This window comes from Schistocerca nitens, chromosome 4 (genome assembly GCF_023898315.1).
Source record: "Schistocerca nitens isolate TAMUIC-IGC-003100 chromosome 4, iqSchNite1.1, whole genome shotgun sequence".
NCBI lineage: Eukaryota > Metazoa > Arthropoda > Insecta > Orthoptera > Acrididae > Schistocerca > Schistocerca nitens.
In genome coordinates, this window is record NC_064617.1 from 377,456,313 (window position 1) to 377,477,458 (window position 21,146).

Sequence of the window (21,146 nt, forward strand, 5' to 3'; positions counted from 1 at the left end):
TTGCTGGTCAAGTTGGTTATGCTTTTACTCTTGGGGATCGATCTGAACAATGTTCATTGCTGGACGGCTGCAATGTTTTCAGTGCAGAGCTGGTAACCATCTTTTGTGCCCTAGAGTATACCCACTCCTGCTCAGGTGAGTCCTTTGTTATCTGTAGTGACTCCCTGAGTGGTTTATGAGCTATTAACCAGTGTTTTTGTCACTTTTGTCTAGTGATGACTATCCAGGAATCCATCCATACTCTTGCTCATTGAGGCCGCTTCGTAGTTTTTGTGTGGACCCCGGGTCATGTCAGCATCCCGTGTAATGAATATGTTGACAGGCTGGCCATACAGGCTATCAGTAAACCAGCCCTGGAGATTGGCCTTTCGGAATGTGAACACCAATCTGTATTGTGGCAGAAAGTCCTTAGTACTGGGAGTTACGAATGGCGCACCCTGCCTTCACCCAAAAAACTTCTGGTCATCAAAGAGACTACAGGTGTGTGGCGCTCCTCCATGCGAGCCTCTTCCAAGGACTCAATTGTTGTCTGCCGGTGACGCATTGGCCACACCTGACTGACGCATGGTCATTTATTGCACCATGAGAACCCACCTCTATGTCGCTCCGTGTCAGCACTGACAGTGGTCCACATCTTGTCGGACTGTCCGCTGTTAACTGCGCTCAGATAGACATTTACGCTGCCTGATATTCTCCCTGCTCTTTTAACAGATGACGCTGCAGCGGCAGACTTTGTTTCAAGTTCTATTCGAGCAGGGGGCTTTTATCGCTCAATCTGAGGGTTTGTCCTTTTTGTGTGTTGCGTCTGACCTTTGGCCTACAGTTTTAGATTGAGGTGTTTAGTGTGTCTCTTTTGGTGGTTGGCTTTTCCTTTTTTGTTTCCATGGTCGGCCAACCACTGTACAAATCTGTGTGCTTTTAATTCGTTGTTTTCTGGTCATTATCCGTGTCTTTCTTGTTCTGTATCGTCCCTTGTTACCTCCATTGCTTGTTGTTATTCCTTGTGGGTTTTCATGATCGTGGAAAAAGGGACCGATGACCTTTGTAGTCTGGTCCCTTCAACCCCCACAAATCAATCAACCAACCAACCAACCTTTAATGTCCTTTTAACTGTCTGCATTATCATAAAACAGCACTCACTAGGAAACCCACTGTATTTTTTATTTCTCATGAGCCTTACATAGTACTTCAAGTAGGTTGATTTTAATTGTCACATTCATCAACTTTATTTTACAAAGTTACAACCTACCTTATGCTTTTGGGGTGGCCTTGCTTTCCAAGCATATATTGCATAAGTGCAGCAGTCCAAGATCAGAAAAGAACACATGTTCCTTAATAAGCCTGTGTTTGTACTATCTATAGCTGTAGCAGTTTTTTTTAACAATGAGAATGACTTTTACATCTCCTAAACACGGTTTCAAGTTTTTTAAATTCTTTTCAATTTCTAATGACTGGGTTTCTCTGTACCAGGCAGATTTATCATACATACCAATTTCTGTTTATCTTTGTTGCCTAACTGTCTTAATTCATTATTATTATTATTATTATTATTATTTTGTGTAAACCTTTTTTATAGGTACACAATATCTCCTATCCCCAGCTTTGTTTATGATTGTGTCTGTATTCTTGATGAGCCTGTTTTACTTCATGCTTTAAAAATTTGAGTGATTATAATTGTGATTGATGTCTGGAACAATAACTGAAAAATTAGTTATGAAAGCTGTTTGAAAGACTATAATGGAAGAAAAGTGAAGAAGCTGCAAAATATAAACAGGAAGTTTTTCAGATACCTGAACAGTCTACCAGAAGACTGAAATCTCCACAAACAGAAGTGTGATACCGAAAGTTGTACAGAAAAAAAGTTGTGTTTCTCAAATAAAATGTGAGTTTCCACATATTTAAGACCTCAAGCATGTATTCAGCTTCTCCAGTTCACTGGGATGAATGAGCTGTGTGTAAAAGAAAAGGATTTTCTGGTACTGTGTATCATCTGCAGACTTTTTTCGCCAGTTACGCCTTGCCTGAATTTATTTGCTGGAGCCAGTCGGAGGCATATTTATGAACAGTTCCATTCACAACCTGTGCACCGAGAATGACAAGCTACAGTAGTTGGTTATGATGTGGTAGCCTTAAAAATGCATATTACTTGAAAGATACCTGTATATAACACCAAGCCTAACTGAGTAACGTTATTTGTAAGTAACAAATTTAATTTGGTTTGTGCAAAGAACTGTCTTCCACAAATAGGTATTCTGGATATTAATGTTGCACACAGAGATTAGGTGATATTGACCACTTTGGCTACTCAGGAACTCAATTATTTAATTCTGACATATTTTAAAAGGGGAATGGTAGTTTTGAAAGTTGCATTTTGCAGTATTTCAGATAAGCACTGCAATTTTAATATTTCTTACAGTGACAGTCCGAAACGTAAGGACATCGGTGACTGCCCAGTCTTTTTTCCTAGCTCTGGCCAATAATACTTGGACAGGTTAAATTTGATCAATAGCAAATTTTTTGCCTACAATCAGTTCAGCTTGCCAACCATCCTGGGAAAATTATCTTCATTGCAAAGGTAGGGGAAGGTTGCAGATTTGTTCAAAGTACAAAAACATTTTGTAGTAAAGTAAGAGGAGCTAGCAGCCAAATATATCTTTTGCGAATACAGAGTTGAGAATGTCACTTTATGCAGACTGTAATCTCATTGTTGACTGAGAAGGCCTTGCAGCAATGGATGGAAGATTGCCTAGAAGTGTTGCCCCCCCCCCTTCCCCCCCACCCCCCTGCATTGGACTAACCACTCTCTAGTGAGTTCGTGCTTGGCTACCATGGGGCCCCAGCCTTTGCAGTATCTTTTCCCCTTGCGTGCTGCTAGTCTATCCTCTTGCTATTCTTCTTCCTCTCCCTTGGTGAACATGTCTGGGATAATTTTGGGAATGTTTTCTGCATATTCGGTAGCCTGACATCCTCACACTGTTTCTTTCTCTCCTCCTTTCTTTCTTTCTCTATCTCCTGTCTTTCCTCTGCATCAGCATTTGAGGTTCCTCTTCATTTCTTCTTCCTCCCTGTGTGCTCCTGAAGGCTGGCTCAGTGTCAGCTGCACAACAGGTGACTTAGTAACTCATAATTTTCAGCTCCGGGTTTACAGGTAGGGTCCGCACATTCCACCTGGTACAGGCCAGGTGCAGGGAAGGGTGATTGCCTGAGCTGTTACCTTCCCAAAATGCCAATTGGCCCCTCTGTCAGGACTTCAGGAGGTGCCGCCCGAGGTGTCAACAGTCACCCAAGGCAGATCAGCCCCCTCTGATGGAGGACCAGTTGCCAGCAGTTGGAAAGAGTGCACCATCAGAGATGCTGGCAATCGTGGGGGATTTCCTCTCAACAAGTCAGTCACCAACTCAGTCTACATCTACTAAACATACACAGACTGAGGCTAAAGATTCCAAGACTCTCCCACATGTACCTCAGTTCCTCGTGGTATCACATTCTGAAGGAGGTCAGTCCTTTGCTACAGTTAATCTGTTTATAATTCATAAAGGTGTTGATGCAATTGATGGTCCTGTGAAATCCTGCTCTCATTTACATAATGGTGCTTTGCTTTTGGAGACGAGTTGTGATTCTCAAGCCCAACAACTGCTTCCAGCTTCTCTCCTCCTATTCATTTTGATGCCCATCAAACACTGAATTCTTCACATGGTACTATTTTTGCTAGGCTACTTGATGGTCTGACCAAGGGAGCAACCCAAACTTACCTCTGTGCAGGGTGTCACTGCAGTCCATCTAATAATGAAAAAGGCTGGCACTTCTGAGGTGATAAACCTTCATCTTTTTCTCATGTTTGGTAGGATAGTGCTTCCATCAAGATCAAAGCAGGCTATAAAGTCATACAGTCTGACTGTATATTCCAAACCAAATGCGCTGCTTCCAATGTCAACGTTACATCCACAATCGAATCTCCTTTTGAAACATGGCCAAATGTGTTACTTGAGGTATGGATGCTCATGGGAGCAACTGACCACTTCCTTCTCCCCGCTCTAGCAATCGCAGTGGTGAGCATGCAGCCTCATCCTCACAATGTCCCGTGTATCTCGATGAGTGGGCCATCCAGGAGATCGGAGTGAAGGAAAAAGTACCTTACCCTGTTGCTCGCAAGTTGTTGGCTAGTCAAAAGCCCTGTGTTTTACCTTCTAGCACTTCCAGTACTGTTCTTGCTACACCTCATTCCACAAAGGTTAAAGCCTCGCAGACTTGTGACCTCAAATTCAGCACCATGGTTGTAAAATTGCCCAGTGTCATGGCAGCAGCTCCCCCTCCTCCTCCTCCTCCTCCTCCTCCTCCTCCTCATCATCATCATCATCATCATCATCATCATCATCATCCAGCTGTTCAACAAGTCACCACCTCTCTGCCTACCACTGCGAAATCACCTGCTACATAACTGGCAGACTGGAAAGAACAGAAAGAATACTCCTGCGAAGACTTTTTACGTCCCTCCCACCAACAAATATCTCAGTCTTTCTCTGCCAACCGGGGGAAAGACTCAAAGAAATCAAACAAAAGGCAAACAGCCTTCTCCTTCACTGACTCGGCGATCCTCTTCAACAGTGTCACTGCATAATACCCTTACCCGGCCAACCTCTGTTTCACTGGTACTGCAAACCATTTTTCTGCTCTGGAAGCTGGGGGCCAACACAGAGAGAATGCCAATGTCTCTGTATATGTTATGGGACAGTTCCTCCAGCTTCTGCACCCTGTGGCAGTGAGTCTTCGAAGGCTGGCACTTGACAGCTTGCAAGGTGATAAAACATCTTTTTGCTCCTCCACTTTCCCCATCATGACTCTTCTCCAATGGAACGTTCACAGTGTTAGTTCCAACAAGGAAGAATTACGGCTGTTCTTGGAATCACAGCATCCACTTGTTTTCTGCCTTCAGGAAACAAAATTGCGTCCTCATGACAGGTTTGACTTGTCGAACTTGTTTCCGGTCCACTTTGACCTTCCCCCCGAGAATGGCATTCCATCTTATGTAGGAGTCATGCTCACTGTAACATTTGCATCACTGTCATTGTGTCACCAGGGAAGACTTCCTTCAGGTAATGATCAACTCCGACACCCCTTTCTGCTGCTTAGTGACTTTAATGTACACATCTCCTCTGGGGCTCTTCCAGAACCTGTCAGAGAGATGCCCTCTTGGCTGACCTTTTCGATCAACTCAACGTCATCTGCCTTCACACTGGAGCATGCATGTTCCTTTCAGACTCCATGCACACCTGTTCCCATTTGGACCTCTCGTTCTGCACTATCCAACTTGCCCGTCGTTTCAAGTAGCCCGTTCTCTCTGATACGTACTCAAGCAACCATTTCCCCTGTGCTATCCGATACTGACTCCTACCCCATCTATGTGTAAACCTACCTGGCAGCTTTCTAAGGCTGACTAAAGGCTTCACTCCTCCCTGGTGGTCTTTACCAAACATTTCCCCAGTTGTGATGACCAGTTGTGTGTACCTTGCAGACTTTATCCTTAGCACTGCTGAATGTTCCATTTCTTGCACTTCCTCTTTAACACACTATGTGCCAGTCACTTGGTGGACTGAGGTGTGCTGTGATGCCATATGCGCACGGAAACATGCTCCCCGCATGTTTAACAGTCATCCTACTATGACGAACTGTATTTGTTATAAACAGTTGTGTGTACAGTGTCATCGCATTCTTCGGGACAGCAAAAAAGCTAGCTAGATTTCATTTACTACCTTTCCTAACATTTCTGCTCCCTCTTCTGTCGTGTGGTCCAACCTCCAGTGGCTCTCTGGGACCAGGGCTGATTGTCCAATTTCTGATCTGACTAGCGGATGATGTCACTGTGGACCTCGCTGTTATCTCCAACACCTTAGGCTGCTATTTTTTGGAGATTTAAAGCTCTACCCACCATCACCTTACCTTTCTCTATCAGAAACGAGTGAAGGTGGCTCAGGTGATATCCTTCTCCTCTCAGCATCATGAATGCTACAATGCCCCCTTTTTATGAGGGAGCTAGATCATGCTCTCACTTCCACCCCAGGTTTGGACTATGTTAATGTTCAGATGTTGCAACATCTTTCTCTTGCAGGCAAGCACTTTATCCTTCATACATACAATCGCATATGGGCAGATGGCATGTTTCCCAGATGCTGACATGAATCCACTGTCATACCCATACCTAAGCACAGTAAGAACAAATGCCTTCCTTCTAGCTGCTGTCCCATTTCTCTCACCAGCTGTGTTTGCATGATGATGTAATGTACGATTCATGCCCGGTTGGTATGGCGACTCGAATCTTGCAATTTACTAACCGCTGCACAGTGTGGATTCTGAGCACGCCGCTCTGCAGTTGACCATTTTGCCACTTAGTCAACCCATGTCATGAATATTTTTCTGCAGGAATACCAGATTTTGGCTGTGTTTTTTGATTTGGAGAAAGCCTACAAACCTGCTGGAGGACTGGAATCCTTCATACTCTACACATGTGGGACATCCTAGGCCACCCGCCCCGTTTCAGTCAAGTATTTTTAACAGATCGAGTTTTCAAGGTCCATGTGGGTTCTGCCTTGTTTGGACACCTTTATCCAAAAAAGGGTGCATCTCAGGGCTGTCCTGAGCTTTGCCCTCTTTGCTATAGCCATTGACCCTATTGTGGCCTGTCTCCTGCCAGGTATCTCTAGCTCCCATCTCGTTGATGATTTTGCAGTTCTCCATAGACTTGTCTCCTTTAGCTGCATCTCCAGTGATGCATCAATCATCTTTACTCATGGAGCATCGACAATTGCTTTCGCTTTTCCACTGACAAAACTGTTTTATGAATTTCTGGTAGCACAGTGGGTTTCTTCCAGCTTCATTACATCTTAGACCTGTTGCTCTTCTGAAACTATGAAATTCATGGGACTCATGCTTGATAGAAAACTTTCTTGGTCCTCCCACCTGGCCGCAACACCCAGTCCTAAGTGGTACTTCCAGGGGAGTGGCAGATCACCCTACTCCGTTTGTACCAATCCCTTGTCCATTTGAAACTAGACTATGGGTGTTTTGCACACTCATCCATCTTGCACCATCTAAATAGAATCCACCATCATGGAGTCCGTTTGGCCACTAGTGCTGTTTACACTAGCCCGGTTGAGAGTCTATGCAGAAGCTGCCAAACTACCGCAGTCATAGCGGTGTGATGTTCTACTCCGCAGATACGCATGCCATTTGCCTGCGATGTCTGGCTGCCCGTCCTATGCCTCCATCTTTGATGACTCCTTTGACTGCCAGTATAGGGTGCATCGCTCTTGTCTTACCTTCTAGAGTTCGCTTTTGGCTATTGCTCCAGCACCTTAACTTCACGCTACCTGCCACTTTCCCAGTGGGTGTGAACCCTTCACCATCTTGGCTTCATACAGTGGCCCATGTTCACCTTGGACTTAATTCGCTTCCTCAGGAAACTACTCCAGATTCAATATATTGCTGTAAGTTTCTCAACCTTGGCACGTAGCTTAGCGATAGGACATTTATATAAGCTGATGGCTCTGACTGACCATCGTGTGAGGTGCGCCTCCATCATTGGCACCAACAATTTTCAGCATCGGTTTCCGGTACACTGATCAGTATTTACAACAGAGCTCTTCAATCTGTATCAGGCCATGCAGTACATGTGGCAACACAGGCTTTTCAATTATGTCATCTTCTCCGACTCACTGTGCCCTTCAGTTCCTCTGTGTGCTGTACACAGTCCATCCCTTATTGCAGCAGGTCCAAGAAAGCTTCCACTTGCTCACAATGGAGGGAGCCAGTTTGATGTTCATGTGGTTTTGTGGCCACGTCGTTCTGATAGGGAACAAGGCTGCTGATGGTGCTGCCACGGCTGCTGTCCTCCTACCTCGGCCCTCTAGTTGTTCCATTCGTACTGATGATCGTGTTGATGTCTACCTGCAAGTGGTCTCATTTTGGCGTCACCACTGGTCTTCCCTTCGTGGAAACAAGCTCTGGGAATTACACCTCTCCCAGTGGCTTGGCCAATCTCCTCTCAGCCCCGTCGCCACAAGATCATTGTAACTAAGTTTCATTTTGGGCACTGCCATTATAACCATCGCCATATGTTAAGTGGTGACCTCCAAACTATCTGTGCTCATTGTCATCAACCTTTGACAGTTCACCATTACCTGATCGAATGCTCTTTTTTTAACCTCTTAAGTTCTGATGTCTGTCTGCCGTGTGAGGTATCGGCAGTTTTAGCAAACATTATGCCGGCTTTCGCATGCATTTTACTTTTTATCCATCTTAGAATATGGCGAAGGTCATTTAGTCTTCAGTTCGTAACCTCCATTGTGTCTACAGCGTATTTTGTGGACCTTTCTCCAAGAGTTCTTGTTTGTAGCTCTCCTTCCTACTGTCAATTGTGCATAATGTGTAGTCATTTTTAACTCCTTTTTCATATTAGTGTTCTAAGGCCCTGACATTGGCACATATGACCTTTGCTGTTTCTGTGCACGAGAGAGATAGAGAGAGAATGTGTTACCCAGTTCCCCACTCCTCTATTGCTGAACAAATGAAACATTTTGCTGCACTATAAAATATCTACACTCATGTTAATTTCAGCTGAGGGTGTAACTGTTGTTTATTTTGTTTTGCTGGATGTGAATGTATTCATTTGTATCTTTATCAAACTTTTCCCAATGTGGAGAGCTGTACAGGCCATGCCTGTAAAATGAAACAATGGAACAAAAGCTTAACATACAGTCATGCCTACCAATCTCTCTTTTTGGTGAGGGATTTAGAGATAAAGGATAATGAAGAACCTTATACTCTGAAGGTGAAGATAACTGCAACAGCTTTTAAAATAACTGTATATGGTGTTGTAGCAAGAGAGAAGGAAAAAAAAAGAAGTTAGATCATAGATTGTGATGATACAGGCACAACATAGTTGGGTAGACATCAGAAGAAAGGCAACCAAGGAAAAAGCAAGTGACAGCTTTGGTTAATTTCCAAACATATGCCATTAGTGATCACGTACATAAAACTATTGTCAGAAATGATTGCCAAACTCTTTTTCCACTTCTCAAGTTGCTTCAGGAAGACAGTCTTTCTAACAGCAATGACAATTTGAAATAAACATGGACAATAATAATTTTTAAGAATATTGATAAAGAAATGAAATTAAATTGTTAGAAGATTATAGAAAATACCCTTGTTGCAGATTGTATACTTAATGACTAGACCTATTTTGTTTTAAGTGGTCAGTGATTAATAAAGTATTGAAACAGAATCGAAAATGCATGTTTGTAAACAAGAAGCAGTATTGTGTAGCATGCAGGACTGATAGTCAGTCAGTCAGTCAGTCAGTCAGTGAAGCAACAGCTTGAATGGTCTTACTGATAGACCAGTGCTTGAGTAGGCTATCAGTTTCACCAGATTTAAAGGCCACACTCTAGACATACATGCAATTAAACACCAATCAATTTTACATCACCAGTGTCACACACCTAAATTGCAGGTATGATAAAATTTGAATTTGCAAGGAGGAAAGCCACAGAACTTGCAGCGACAGTAATTTAGAGTACAATACAGGTATGGTTGCCATCCTAATTAGGCAATTAGTGGATTGTAACAGCGCAATGAAACAAAGCTACTGTTATATTGTAGTAATTGTGACATATGATAATTCTACTCCAAACTGTAAAACAGTATGGAATTAGAACAATGGACAAATGATTCTGAAAAACACAAACAACATACAGGTTCTAGTGAAAAGATCTCCCATATTTCGAAAGCTGGTTACAAACAAAGATGCAATGAAAATACTTTTATTGGTAAACAACAAACACTGTACCATTTTACGTTAGTTAGTTTTAAAATTTGTTGTGGTAAAAGGCATCCTCCATTGCTGGGACATTGACAAAACTTTTCCTTGAAGTTGTCCATACTTCTTGGTGTCATTTCCAGTGGAATAGCAGCCATTTCCTGGGTGACTGCCTCCTTAAGCACTTGCAGAGTGGTGTGCTTTTGAGCCTGTAATTATCCCTAAAGAAAAGCATCACAAGGTGATAAATCAGGTGACCTTGGTGGCCAGGCGATGTCACATGAGAAGAAGTGAAGGAAATAACTCTCTCAAAATTTCTAGAGAACGCTGAGCAGTTTGAGCAGTCGCTCCATCTTCTTGTAATCTGACTTCTCCATCTTCTTGGTCTTCAACGAACTAGTTCAGCTTGGGTCAGAAGGTCTTCATAATGTGACAGTATTGATTTAAATTAAGTTACCATTATGCTACATGCTTTGAAAAAATGTGGAAAACACATACCAAATTCAGCAGTGGCAAACCAAACTGTCACACAAGACTGCAAAGTGGTTGTTTGTGAAGTTCCTGAGGATTTTCTGCTGCCCAGTAGTCCTTTTATGTGAACCTTGTAATTGCTGCTCTCAGTTGATACCATTAAGATCATGGATAGACATGACAGTGCACTGGTTGACACTACAGATCGTACATGCAGATTAATTTGCAATTTTGCTGTAATAGCACTGCCTGCCTAAATCTTGTCACCCAGTCTTCTGAAACTGCTTATACAATATAAAGGTCAGTAACATTGAATGCAGGGGGGTACAAATGCTTGTTCGTTCTTCCAATGCCATAAACAACACAACACAATAATAAAAGTTCCAAAATGATTTTTTCAAGTTCGATCACAAATATCTCAGAAATGGGGATAAGTAGAGATGGGTGGTTTATTGCATAATGTTTACACACACCTGAAGTTTCAGCATTCGTTTAACAGAGTTCAGTGCGTGTGCCATCATGCAGGGCATCTAAGTGATCTTAGAGCTGCCCCGTGTCTGGCCTATACTCCGTACAGCGAGAGAAGAGCTCTGAAAGCTGGCAGCACAGTCGGCAGTATTCGACTTGGAAGTGCAGTGGGCAGCAATTGGCAGGGCAGGGAATGGGGTGATAGATCTTCCCCTCCCACCCTTTGGTGCTGCAGCTGCCAGGGTTATAGTGCTTCACAATGTTCCACAATTCATTGCAGCAGTTTTGTTGGCAGCATTCTACTGAGCAGTGTGTTCCTTGAACATAAGATTTTTCTCATGCACTGATAGTTTTTGTCTCCTTACACAAAGACGCACAATAGATTTTTGACAGTAACAGGGTACAACAAAATGAACAAATGTTATGTGTAAGACATTGAATGAAGATGTATCTTTATTTTTCATGCAAGAGAACAGAAACCCCAAGATCATCAGCTGGTTGGTCATCTCACATCATGACCACACGGCTTTGGTATCTTCATTGCTGCTGTCAACATTTGATAAAGAAATTCTAGCATTTTGTATGGATTCTTCTCTTACTGTTCTACATCTGTCACCTGGGCTCAGATGCCCAGAACTCTTCTTCTTGATGACACTTCCATACTTCTTGAACCTTGTGTACCATTATCTGTTAGTCAGATGTGATGGTGGTTTGCTTCTGTAATGTGTCCGGAAGTACCACTGGACCGAGTTATCAGATTTGGTCTCTATCAACCACTCTTCAAGCCGTGCCAGCTGCTGAGAGGGGTGTCCATTTTCATTAAATACTGAAGTGCCAAAAAAAAAAAAAAAAAAAAAAAATGCTGCTTTAGGTGCATGTGCACATTATGCTCCATACCACACCTTTCTAGCTGTCCCCATTTCTGAGATATTTGTAATCAAAATTGAAAAGATAATTTTGGAACGCCCTGTACAATACCTGTAGTGGTCATAGTGCATTAGTGAATGACGTAAATAATTGCTCTGTCATTTCAGCACACATGTACTGATGAATGAGTTTTTGATTTAGCAAAATTCAGCCATTCTTTCTTTCTTAAAATACAACAGTAACTGTCAACAACTTTTTTTATGAATATGCAGTTAATTGAAGATAACATTATGTAAGATCATGATTTGCTACAAATGCAAGTGAAAGGTTGGGTAACTCTGACAAAAAAAAAAGAAACCTCTCATTTCTTTTGAGTACTCATCTGTTATGGGCAACTATGTTTCTTACACAGGTGGAATGACACCAGCTGTTGACAGTATGCAGGCATGAAAGAGTCCGCTCAAACACACCAGAGACTTGAGAGATCTTTTCTGTAAATTCTTCAAGTGGAGAGTAATTGCTGGCACTGGGATGAAACAAGCACATGAGAGCAGTCTGATCCATCTCTTCATAGGTCCAGACCACACCACATGCTGTTTCAGGCCTCTATCTGCTTCTGGCCAGTTCTTCCATTCATTATCTCAGCTGCCTCTGCTACATGGTGCAACATTGCCACTTTTGTGCTTTAACTTTGAGTAAGATTTCTGTCCTGTCTTTGCTAGTGCCCCTTCAAAGTGATTTGAATGTGTGTATTGCATGCAAAAAGTGCTATTGCAAGGGAGGTCAATTCATAAGATAAGATCACACTGGGAAAAGATGGCTCTATCACAGATTTTGTTTGCCAGACTTTCTGTTAATATTTCTTTCAGAAACATGTTATCATGACTTTCTGTTAATATTTCTTTCAGAAACATGTGATCATTTTGAAGGAATCAGTTTTGGATATCTCTGATATCCCATTCCGGCGACTTCGAAAGCCTGCCAAGGAACATGTGCGTGGACTTCGTCACTGGCCAATTAGAAATTTTGGCACTGCAGCACTCATTGGACTCAGTGGTGTATTCGCCTTGCTATTGTATCATTGTCATAATACTCTGTTGGTTCTTGGTCTCCAATTTTGCTATGTATTTGGTTTTTCTCTCCCCAGTTTACTCACTGAGTGTTGTTTATTTGAAGTGTATTCTCATCTTGTCCATTCCCTCATTGTTTGTTTTGTTCATACTCGATGATCAGCTTCTGAATGCCCCAGACAATTTGTCCAGCCTTATCAGGTTTGTTTTGAGTCATTCCTGATATTTGGTTGAATCCTGGTCTCAAATCTTTGGCAATGAGGTAAAATGTCAACGTAGAAGCATGGTAGCAGAGCCCATGGAACTCTTGGAACACCTGCCGTGGCGGCAGCAGAAGTTCAGCAGCAAAAAGAGTTGCTCCATCAAGAAATTTAGCTTCTGAAGGATGAACCACAGATATGTGATACCCACCCGTTGCAAGTAGCGGTCACTTCCCAGGTGGACAGACACTTACCCTCACCTCCATCCTTTAACTGTATTAAAAAAAGACTTGGACACGTGTTTACATTGGGTCATACAGCACTTCACAGCCCTGTCGAACCTTTAGATCCCTGATGAAAGTTTCCAACATTCACTTTTTCTGTCTTTGTATTTCCTGGAGATGTTTTCTTTTGTTAAGAAATTGGCTTCTCTCTTGAATCTAATCATGCCTACTTACATGGAAATGTGCATATTATTCTTGAATTATTATTTACCAGTTCCAAGGTGGCAGTGTCATATTTCATCAATATCAGATGTATCAGTGACCTCTGAACAGCCAGTCATAACCCATCAGAATATGCAGTAGTGACATCCATCATGCCCAGACTGTTCCTTAGTACTCCCACTTGCAGTGTGTTTGGACTGCTGGATAGACAGCACCCACTGTGGGAAAGATGGGCATCTCCAAACAGTGTACCATAAGCCATTAGGATCATTCAGTCCAGTTCCTCACATGTCGAGTGATGGAGCATAAACTTAAGGCAATAGCTTCCCCAGACAATTATGTAGCTAACATGCTATTTGTAAGCCTCACAACAGTTGGAAAGAAAATGTCCATTCCCAGATGGGCACAGAAACCACAGTTTTCTCGGTAAACCTCCAAATGTATGTTCATATATACTCGTCAAGAATTAGCACCATCCTCTTGTAAGTTTGTGCGTATGATGAGAGATAAATTCTGCTCTGGAGTCAATTCACAATTGCCACTGCCTAAAAAGTCACATGGCTGATTACACTATTTGTTGTCCATTGTCACTCAGTTGACAAACACTTTTGGCTAGATGCCTTCTCATTGTTTGGATTCTCCGTCAATGTTGAAGTTCAGATGGCATGGTTCTATTCCAGGAACTTGATGACATCTGTGCCAGATTCGCACCCGTATACCTCGGGTGCAGTTCAAATTTCCAGGCTCATACCTTTTTGCGATCAGACCAGGTGCTCTGTTTCTGCCAAGCACAGCCCATTCCAGTCTCTGTACAAATGGCATTTAAGCAGAAACTTGATCAACTTGAAAAGCCTGGGTGACTGAACCAATTAAACAATTAATTGGGCCATACCTTTGGTAGTAGTGTAGTAACCCTAGGATTTGCTCCACTATGCAGAGACTTTAAATCAAGTCAGTATCCAGGCAAAAGAAGAAACCTGACTTACACCATCTCCTGAAGACCATCTCACAAAGCTTGTTGGAGGAAAATGTTTTTCTAAGTTCAACAATGTGTATTTGCAGATATTGTTAGATGAAGAACCACCAAACACAGCAGTTATCAACACTCCCTTTAGCATGTACAAACATAAGCCTTTACCTTTTAGGGTCTCTTCTTCACGTGCAGTCTTCCGGAGGTATGCTGGGACTTCAGAAACAAAACTGCACATGTCATTCCTCTTGAGATTATTTACGGAATGAGTGGCACATTGTCAGAAGAAATTACATGTTCTGGGTTTCCTGCAGATACGGTTCTGCTATGGTATAGAGTGCAGGTGTATCACAGTGTGTAAGTGAAATGTCGTGGTAGTGGGAAACATACTCCAAAGTTGAAGTCGGCAAGACAATAAAATTCTTTTGGGCAAAATATCTAAATTTCAAACAGATTCACTGTAAAATTCTGTCTGTATATGGACCAAATTCAGTGTGTGGACCAAACACAATATAGTGTCCAGCCTTAGTGAAATGGTGCCAACAATTTGACCAGCCCCATGCAGTTGTGGGTGATGCTGATTGGTATGTCCAGATCCTGCACCATGCGATTTCCATATTTTCAGCAACCTGAAAGAGCATCTGGTCAAAAAGCTTTCCAGTACTGAGGACATTCACACGACTGTTCTCGAATGACACTTTGACCAAGGAGTGGATGTGTATCATCGAGGAACTGAATAATTGGTAGAATGCTCCTGCCATCATTTGCAAAGACTGACTATGCTGAGAATAGTGTCCCCTACCTGTGTCACTTTGAGATAGTGCAACATTCAATAAAAATTACTTGCCCTAACTAATAATGTGTAACTCACTTTTTGGAGGTCCCCTCATACATGGAAATGTTTACTGTGTCACTCAAAATACGTGTAGAGATGACATCATCATCTTTGCAACTACATATCAATAATACATATGAAACCTTTGCACATTATTTACTGCATTACATGGTGGAGAGTTAGTGCCACTTAGGCAAATGCAGGTTTTTCAAGGAGCAAGTTGGCTGTCTTGTGACACAAGCTAAACAAAGGAGGAATGCCACCTATTGATCGTGCCATAACAGCTACTGACTCCCTACCCTGCAATCAACTTATCAGAGTTGCAAGCTTTTTTTTGGAAAAGGTGAATTACTGTTAAAAGTTCTTCTCACAAGTGGTCCAAATTGTGCAACCACTAAACCAGTTGCGAAAGAAAGGTGTTCAGTACAGGTGGATGGCAGCCTGTGGGTGCATCTTCACACAGCAAAAGCACAAGCTGTGTTTGGTGCCGTGCATTGTACCATTTCCACCATTGCATCCACTGTTTCTGGCAGCAGATGCCTCTCCAAAAGGCACTATCCAATTTTGGTACATACAAACAATAATGGTACTGAACATCCCATGGCCTATGCATCAAAGGTGCTGCCATCTGCATGATTGAACTACACACAAATGTAAAAGGGGGCATTAAGTAGATTGTATTTGCAATTAAAAAGTTCCATGTATAACTGTTTGGGACAAAGTTCATTTAAACCATGAATCATATACTGCTGGTAGCACTATTCAGGCACACTCCAGTCTTCTATCCCTCCAACTTGGGGCACTTTTCCCAAGCTCCTACAAATACACAATTAAGTACAACACAACAGTGCAACACACAAATGCACACACACTCTTTTTGCCTTTGTGCAAGATCATATCTGGCATTTGACGAGCAGGAAATTTTGGGTTTCCAAATAGATGCAGAGAGGAGAGACTCTAGAGGAATTTCCCATAAGGGCTGCACAAATCGCTACAGGTGCACGCTATGATCTGATCTTTCGGCAAGTCAAGCACTGTGTGCTCTGCGAAAGTCTGACATATATATTTTGATTAAAATTCAGTCTTGATCACGCTATATCTGTTTTAATGGGTAACCGGTTTCGGTTTTCTCTATAAAACCATCCTCAGACCCATTGGCTCCCTTGGGTTGGTAGGTGGAGCTCTCCTTGTTGCTGTGCAGTCAACTGTTGACTGCACAGCAACAAGGAGAGCTCCACCTACCAACCCAAGGGAGCCAATGGGTCTGAGGATGGTTTTATAGAGAAAACCGAAACCGGTTACCCATTAAAACAGATATAGCGTGATCAAGACTGAATTTTAATCAAAATATAACAATTAATTGATCACTGTATTCCAAAAATGTTTACCAAAATCTGACATATATTTTGAGAAATAAAAATTGAGAACTCAAGACCTTGTCCCGTATCTATCATCATGTAACAGTCATTAACAATGTCATCGTAATAGAACCGGAGGCCCTGATACAAACAATATCATCATCATCATCATCATCATCATCATCATCCCAGTTGCATTGTGGCCACAGGATTTACAACCACTTCTTTGTGGGCTCTGGGGAATGTTACGGATGAAAGTCCTAGCAAGACAACATGCTTACTGGCAGGCTTAAACAGGGACATGGAAGCCATGGTGTGCAGCTGCTGAGATTGTGTCCAGCATCAGGTCAACCCCCACAGTCTTCTGTCTTCTGCCCCGCACCTTGTCAACCTTGGGACTGCACCCATTTGACTTTGCAGGCTCACTTTTTGGCTCTGTTTGGCTTCAGGTCATGGACACCTATTCCAAATACCTGTATGTGGCAAGTATGGCAGCCATTACAACATAAGTTACTGTAAATGTGCTGGTCGAGATTTTAGCCGTCAAAGAGCTTCCCCAAACTATAGCATTGGGCAATGAGCCTCGGTACTACACATCAACATTGAAATAATTGTGCACATCAAAAATACCTTTTTAGTATGCATTCCAACCATCCTTCAGTGGGAAAAGGGAGTGCTTGGTAAAGACGTTTAAGCTGAAAATGTGGAAAGCAGTGGGATCCTCCTCCTCCTCCACCGCCACAGTAATTATGCTTTCCCAGAGCACGTACAGGCCACCTCTATTCAAAACTATAGTGTCACTGAGCTGCTCCAGGCGAGACAACTGCAAAGGCACTTCAATCTCCTGACTCCAGGATCCCCAGACCCAGAAGTCAGGGTGCTATCCACTAGGAATGGCAGTGTGGACATGCTTGTACAGAGCAAAAGACAAGTGGACATCAGCAGCTGTGGCAATCAACTGCAGGTGATGCATCATGCCAGTCAAGGGTTTTGAGTGCCATCATACAAACCAACTCTGCCCAGACCTGGCTGCTGCACCACCACCACCACAGTGGAGTGGTACACCCTAAACTAGAAAATCTAGCATAACTATTCCCATAATCTCACAGATGTAACTTGCACCCAATACAACCACCCCAGGTGTAACTTGCACCCAAGACAACCACTGGTAGTATCATTAGATGTAGACATGGAAATGCAGCTGTCCATGCACCCTCCACAACCATAGCCATTAATACTCACTTCACCATGATGCAGCATAATGCCAGACACTCCTAGTTTATCATATAAGTTGGTGAGTGCTGGGACACCAGTCATACTATCAGTGTCCAGAATGTTTTCGGTGATATAGTTATTTCAGGGAGAAAGGGATCTGGTATTCCTTCCTGGCAATATTGAAAATCTGCTGGAGAGCATAAAGTTGGACCTCAACCACTAGACACTGTAGCTTACCTTGCCACTGCACCACACAACTTTCTATTGGTCAATTGGAGCTCGCAGCCTGCAAATTTCATCACAATGATATGGGGCTTAGTGGTGTATTCACCTCATTATCATCTCATTGTTATAATGTACTGTTGTTTCTTGGTCTTGGATTTTGCTACTTATCAAGTTTTCTCTCTCCAATTCACACTTGGTAATTTGCCTGTACCATAAACCGTTAGGATGATTCAGTCCAGTTCCCCACTAGTGTCGAGTGATGGAGCATAAACTTAAGGCAATAGCTTCCCCAGACAATTACTCAGTAGTTTTTGTTCCTGACAAAAAAACCAGTTTAAGCTGAACTGTAATCTATGCATTCACAGTAGAAGACACAAAATAATTTTTATGTAAGCTTCACCTTTTTGTCCAGGGTTCATTATGGTGTTTTATACCCTGGTGGGAAGTTATTCAACAAGCTCCCCTTGAAAGCAAAGCAAGAAATCGCAAATCCCTACCGGTTGAAAAGAAAATTAAACACATAAATCATTAGTGACTCTTTTTACACATCTAAATATCTAGATTCAGGAACTGAAAAGCTCTGTTAACTGCATAATGATGATGAGATGGTGGTGGTGGTGGTGGTGGTGGTGGTGGTGGTGATTATGATTAGTCACATACTGTAAATAAGACAGTACTTACAGGTGTATAAAACTATTGTCTTCAAAAAAATAGTATTGTAATCATATAAATATTGAGCTACTGATAGCACATGAACAACAGCTCTATAATAAAATTGAGGAAGCAGCAGTTTTTTCCAAAGTAACAGGTTTCTCTCTAATTTACTCAATTGGATTCTGATTGTGTAAACATAAGTAGCACTAAGCAGTGTAGTTTATTGTTGATAGAATGTACAGATTAAGTTTCTGTAGTTTCTTTGCCTGTTGTTAATCTAAATCTAGACTCATTCTGCATCCCTCAAGGTTCACCATCTTGATGCGATCAGTCAAACACAATATGTGAGTGAGTGAGTGAGTGAGTGAATGAATGAATGATAAATGATGGAAACCATGAAGATTAAAGCATAAAACTTATTGGCTATTTCTTTACCATTGAAGGTATACGAGCCCAAATTAAACACTATAGTGCTGTAAACAACAGGAAGTTGACTAGGTGAAAACTGTTTATCAATTCATTAATTAGATTTGAAGGAAAACAGTGTCACAAATATCATCATTTGTGTACAACTCTGGTGGTGGGCTGCATTTCACCAAGGTTCTTAGTTTTTGCTGTTTGGTTACATAAGAGACAGCAGCTGCAGTGTCATAGGTCCCATCTGATGATACTGCCCCTCAGCTACATGAACTATCACTAACAATGGTTGGTCTCATGGACCACACATACTCATGTTATTACATATTTTTGATACCTGGTTACAATCTGTGAGTGCCATTGGGCCTGTTCCTTGTCAAGCCTCAGAATCACAGAATAAATGGTATAAAAAAGTGTGCATCAGAAAATAATTTGAAAACTTATTTTGTTTTTGCAAATGTTGTCATTTTTGTGTTCAGTGATAATTTATAAGAGGAGGGACAAGAGAGAATGCTATGATTCTAAGATGTTGATTTAAAACTGCAGACAAATAAATTCGACACCATGTAATGATTTAAAGAATACAGCATAATTCGATAGATAAAAAAATCTGTTCACAAAACAGTGGCTGGAGAAAACACATATAGAGGGTATGGAAATGTGCAAGCTTACAGAGCCAGTGGCTCCTTATCCTTTCAGAAGGGTTGAGTCTTTCCTTCTCATCCCATCTGGTAAGTCTCCTATGACCGGGGGTTCCAGACGGCCGTTCATTAACTCTCCCTATTTCCTAAACCTCAGCAAATCTTTTTCTCTTCTTCCAGGAGGAGGAACCACTGGCTCTTGAAGGCTTGCGCATTTCTATATCCTATATATTTGTTCTCACATGCTGCCGCTAGGTCACTAGATTTTTTACTACCCATTAATAATATTACATTTTCAAAGTAAGTAATACATTTTTTTAAATGCCTGTAAGGGATATGTTATTTCCAAAAAAGGCTGTTAACAGATCTTTTTTATACATGTTATTTAGTTCTTCGTAGCACTAATGAACACCATTTGCAAAAACCTGAAAAAATTAACAAATGTTTACTAAATGCTAGGAAGCGTAATGTGTATTCCAAAATGATTTTACCATCTATGTCATTAAACATATCAGTTTTAAATTAAATAATAAATAAAACACACACACACACACACACACAGAGAGAGAGAGAGAGAGAGAGAGAGAGAGACATATTTATTGTATAAAAAATAATTGTTTTCATTGATTACTTTGCTCATTTTCTTTTCAGTTGAAGAAAAAAAAGAGAAAACCTTGCAGAATATCTTAAATGCAAAGCTGAAAATACGCCAAGAAATAAACGATTTAAAGGATCGTTTGAAATTAGCAAAGGAAACAATTGCAAAATTTAAGAATGAAATTACGAAGCTACAAACAGGCCCACCGGTTATCCCAATTTGATGTGTGTTGTCTACATTAGTATGGTAGTTGTCGAAATGTTGAAACCAAGGACATTTCTATTTAATTGTATCTCTAATGCAGATTGTGAATTGTAAAAGACTATTTTATATGATTCAGACTATCCAGTTTTTTTGCACACTTTTGTCAATAAAAGCTGATTTTCTTTTGTATTACCACTGATATGTACTATGGCTGAAAAACTCAGCCTAAAAGATTTTATAATCAATCTGCCATAATAGTGTGTGTGTGTGTGTGTGTGTGTGTGTGTGTGTGTGTGTGTGTCACTTTTTTTACAAGTGTGGCTTTAGGATGCTGTAGGGACATGTTTGTAACCTCCCCAGGTTTCCCTTAAATTATTTTTCGTCTCTGTACTATTCTTGTATCATGCAGAAGTACTTTTACAACCTTGTTCCATAAAATTTCTTTTCATCCTTCACTGTACACTACTTACATAGCAAATAAATTGTTAGTGCCTCTTTTGAGCCTATTATACATTGTGATACTTTTTGTTAGATCCACTATGGAAATTAAGTTGTGATGGATTAGTAATTAATAATCTTATTTGATATTAACATCTTCAACTTTTGCAGTTGTGTGTAATATTACAATATGTCGATAATTTTTACTCTCGGACCATCTTACTACAACTGAATGAACTACAATTTTTGTACCTTACA

General features: G+C 41.5%; 1 protein-coding gene across 1 annotated transcript in view; it reads left to right on the forward strand.

Annotated features, from left to right (window-relative positions):
* The window catches only part of LOC126252000 (YEATS domain-containing protein 4), an 85,958-nt gene extending 65,316 nt beyond the window's left edge, over positions 1-20,642 (forward strand). Inside the window, exon 4 of the mRNA XM_049952783.1 lies at positions 20,300-20,642. Coding sequence (XP_049808740.1) covers positions 20,300-20,469 — 170 coding nt within the window. The 3' untranslated portion in view covers positions 20,470-20,642. The remainder of the gene's footprint in view (positions 1-20,299) is intronic.
* Positions 20,643-21,146: the final 504 nt, after the last annotated feature.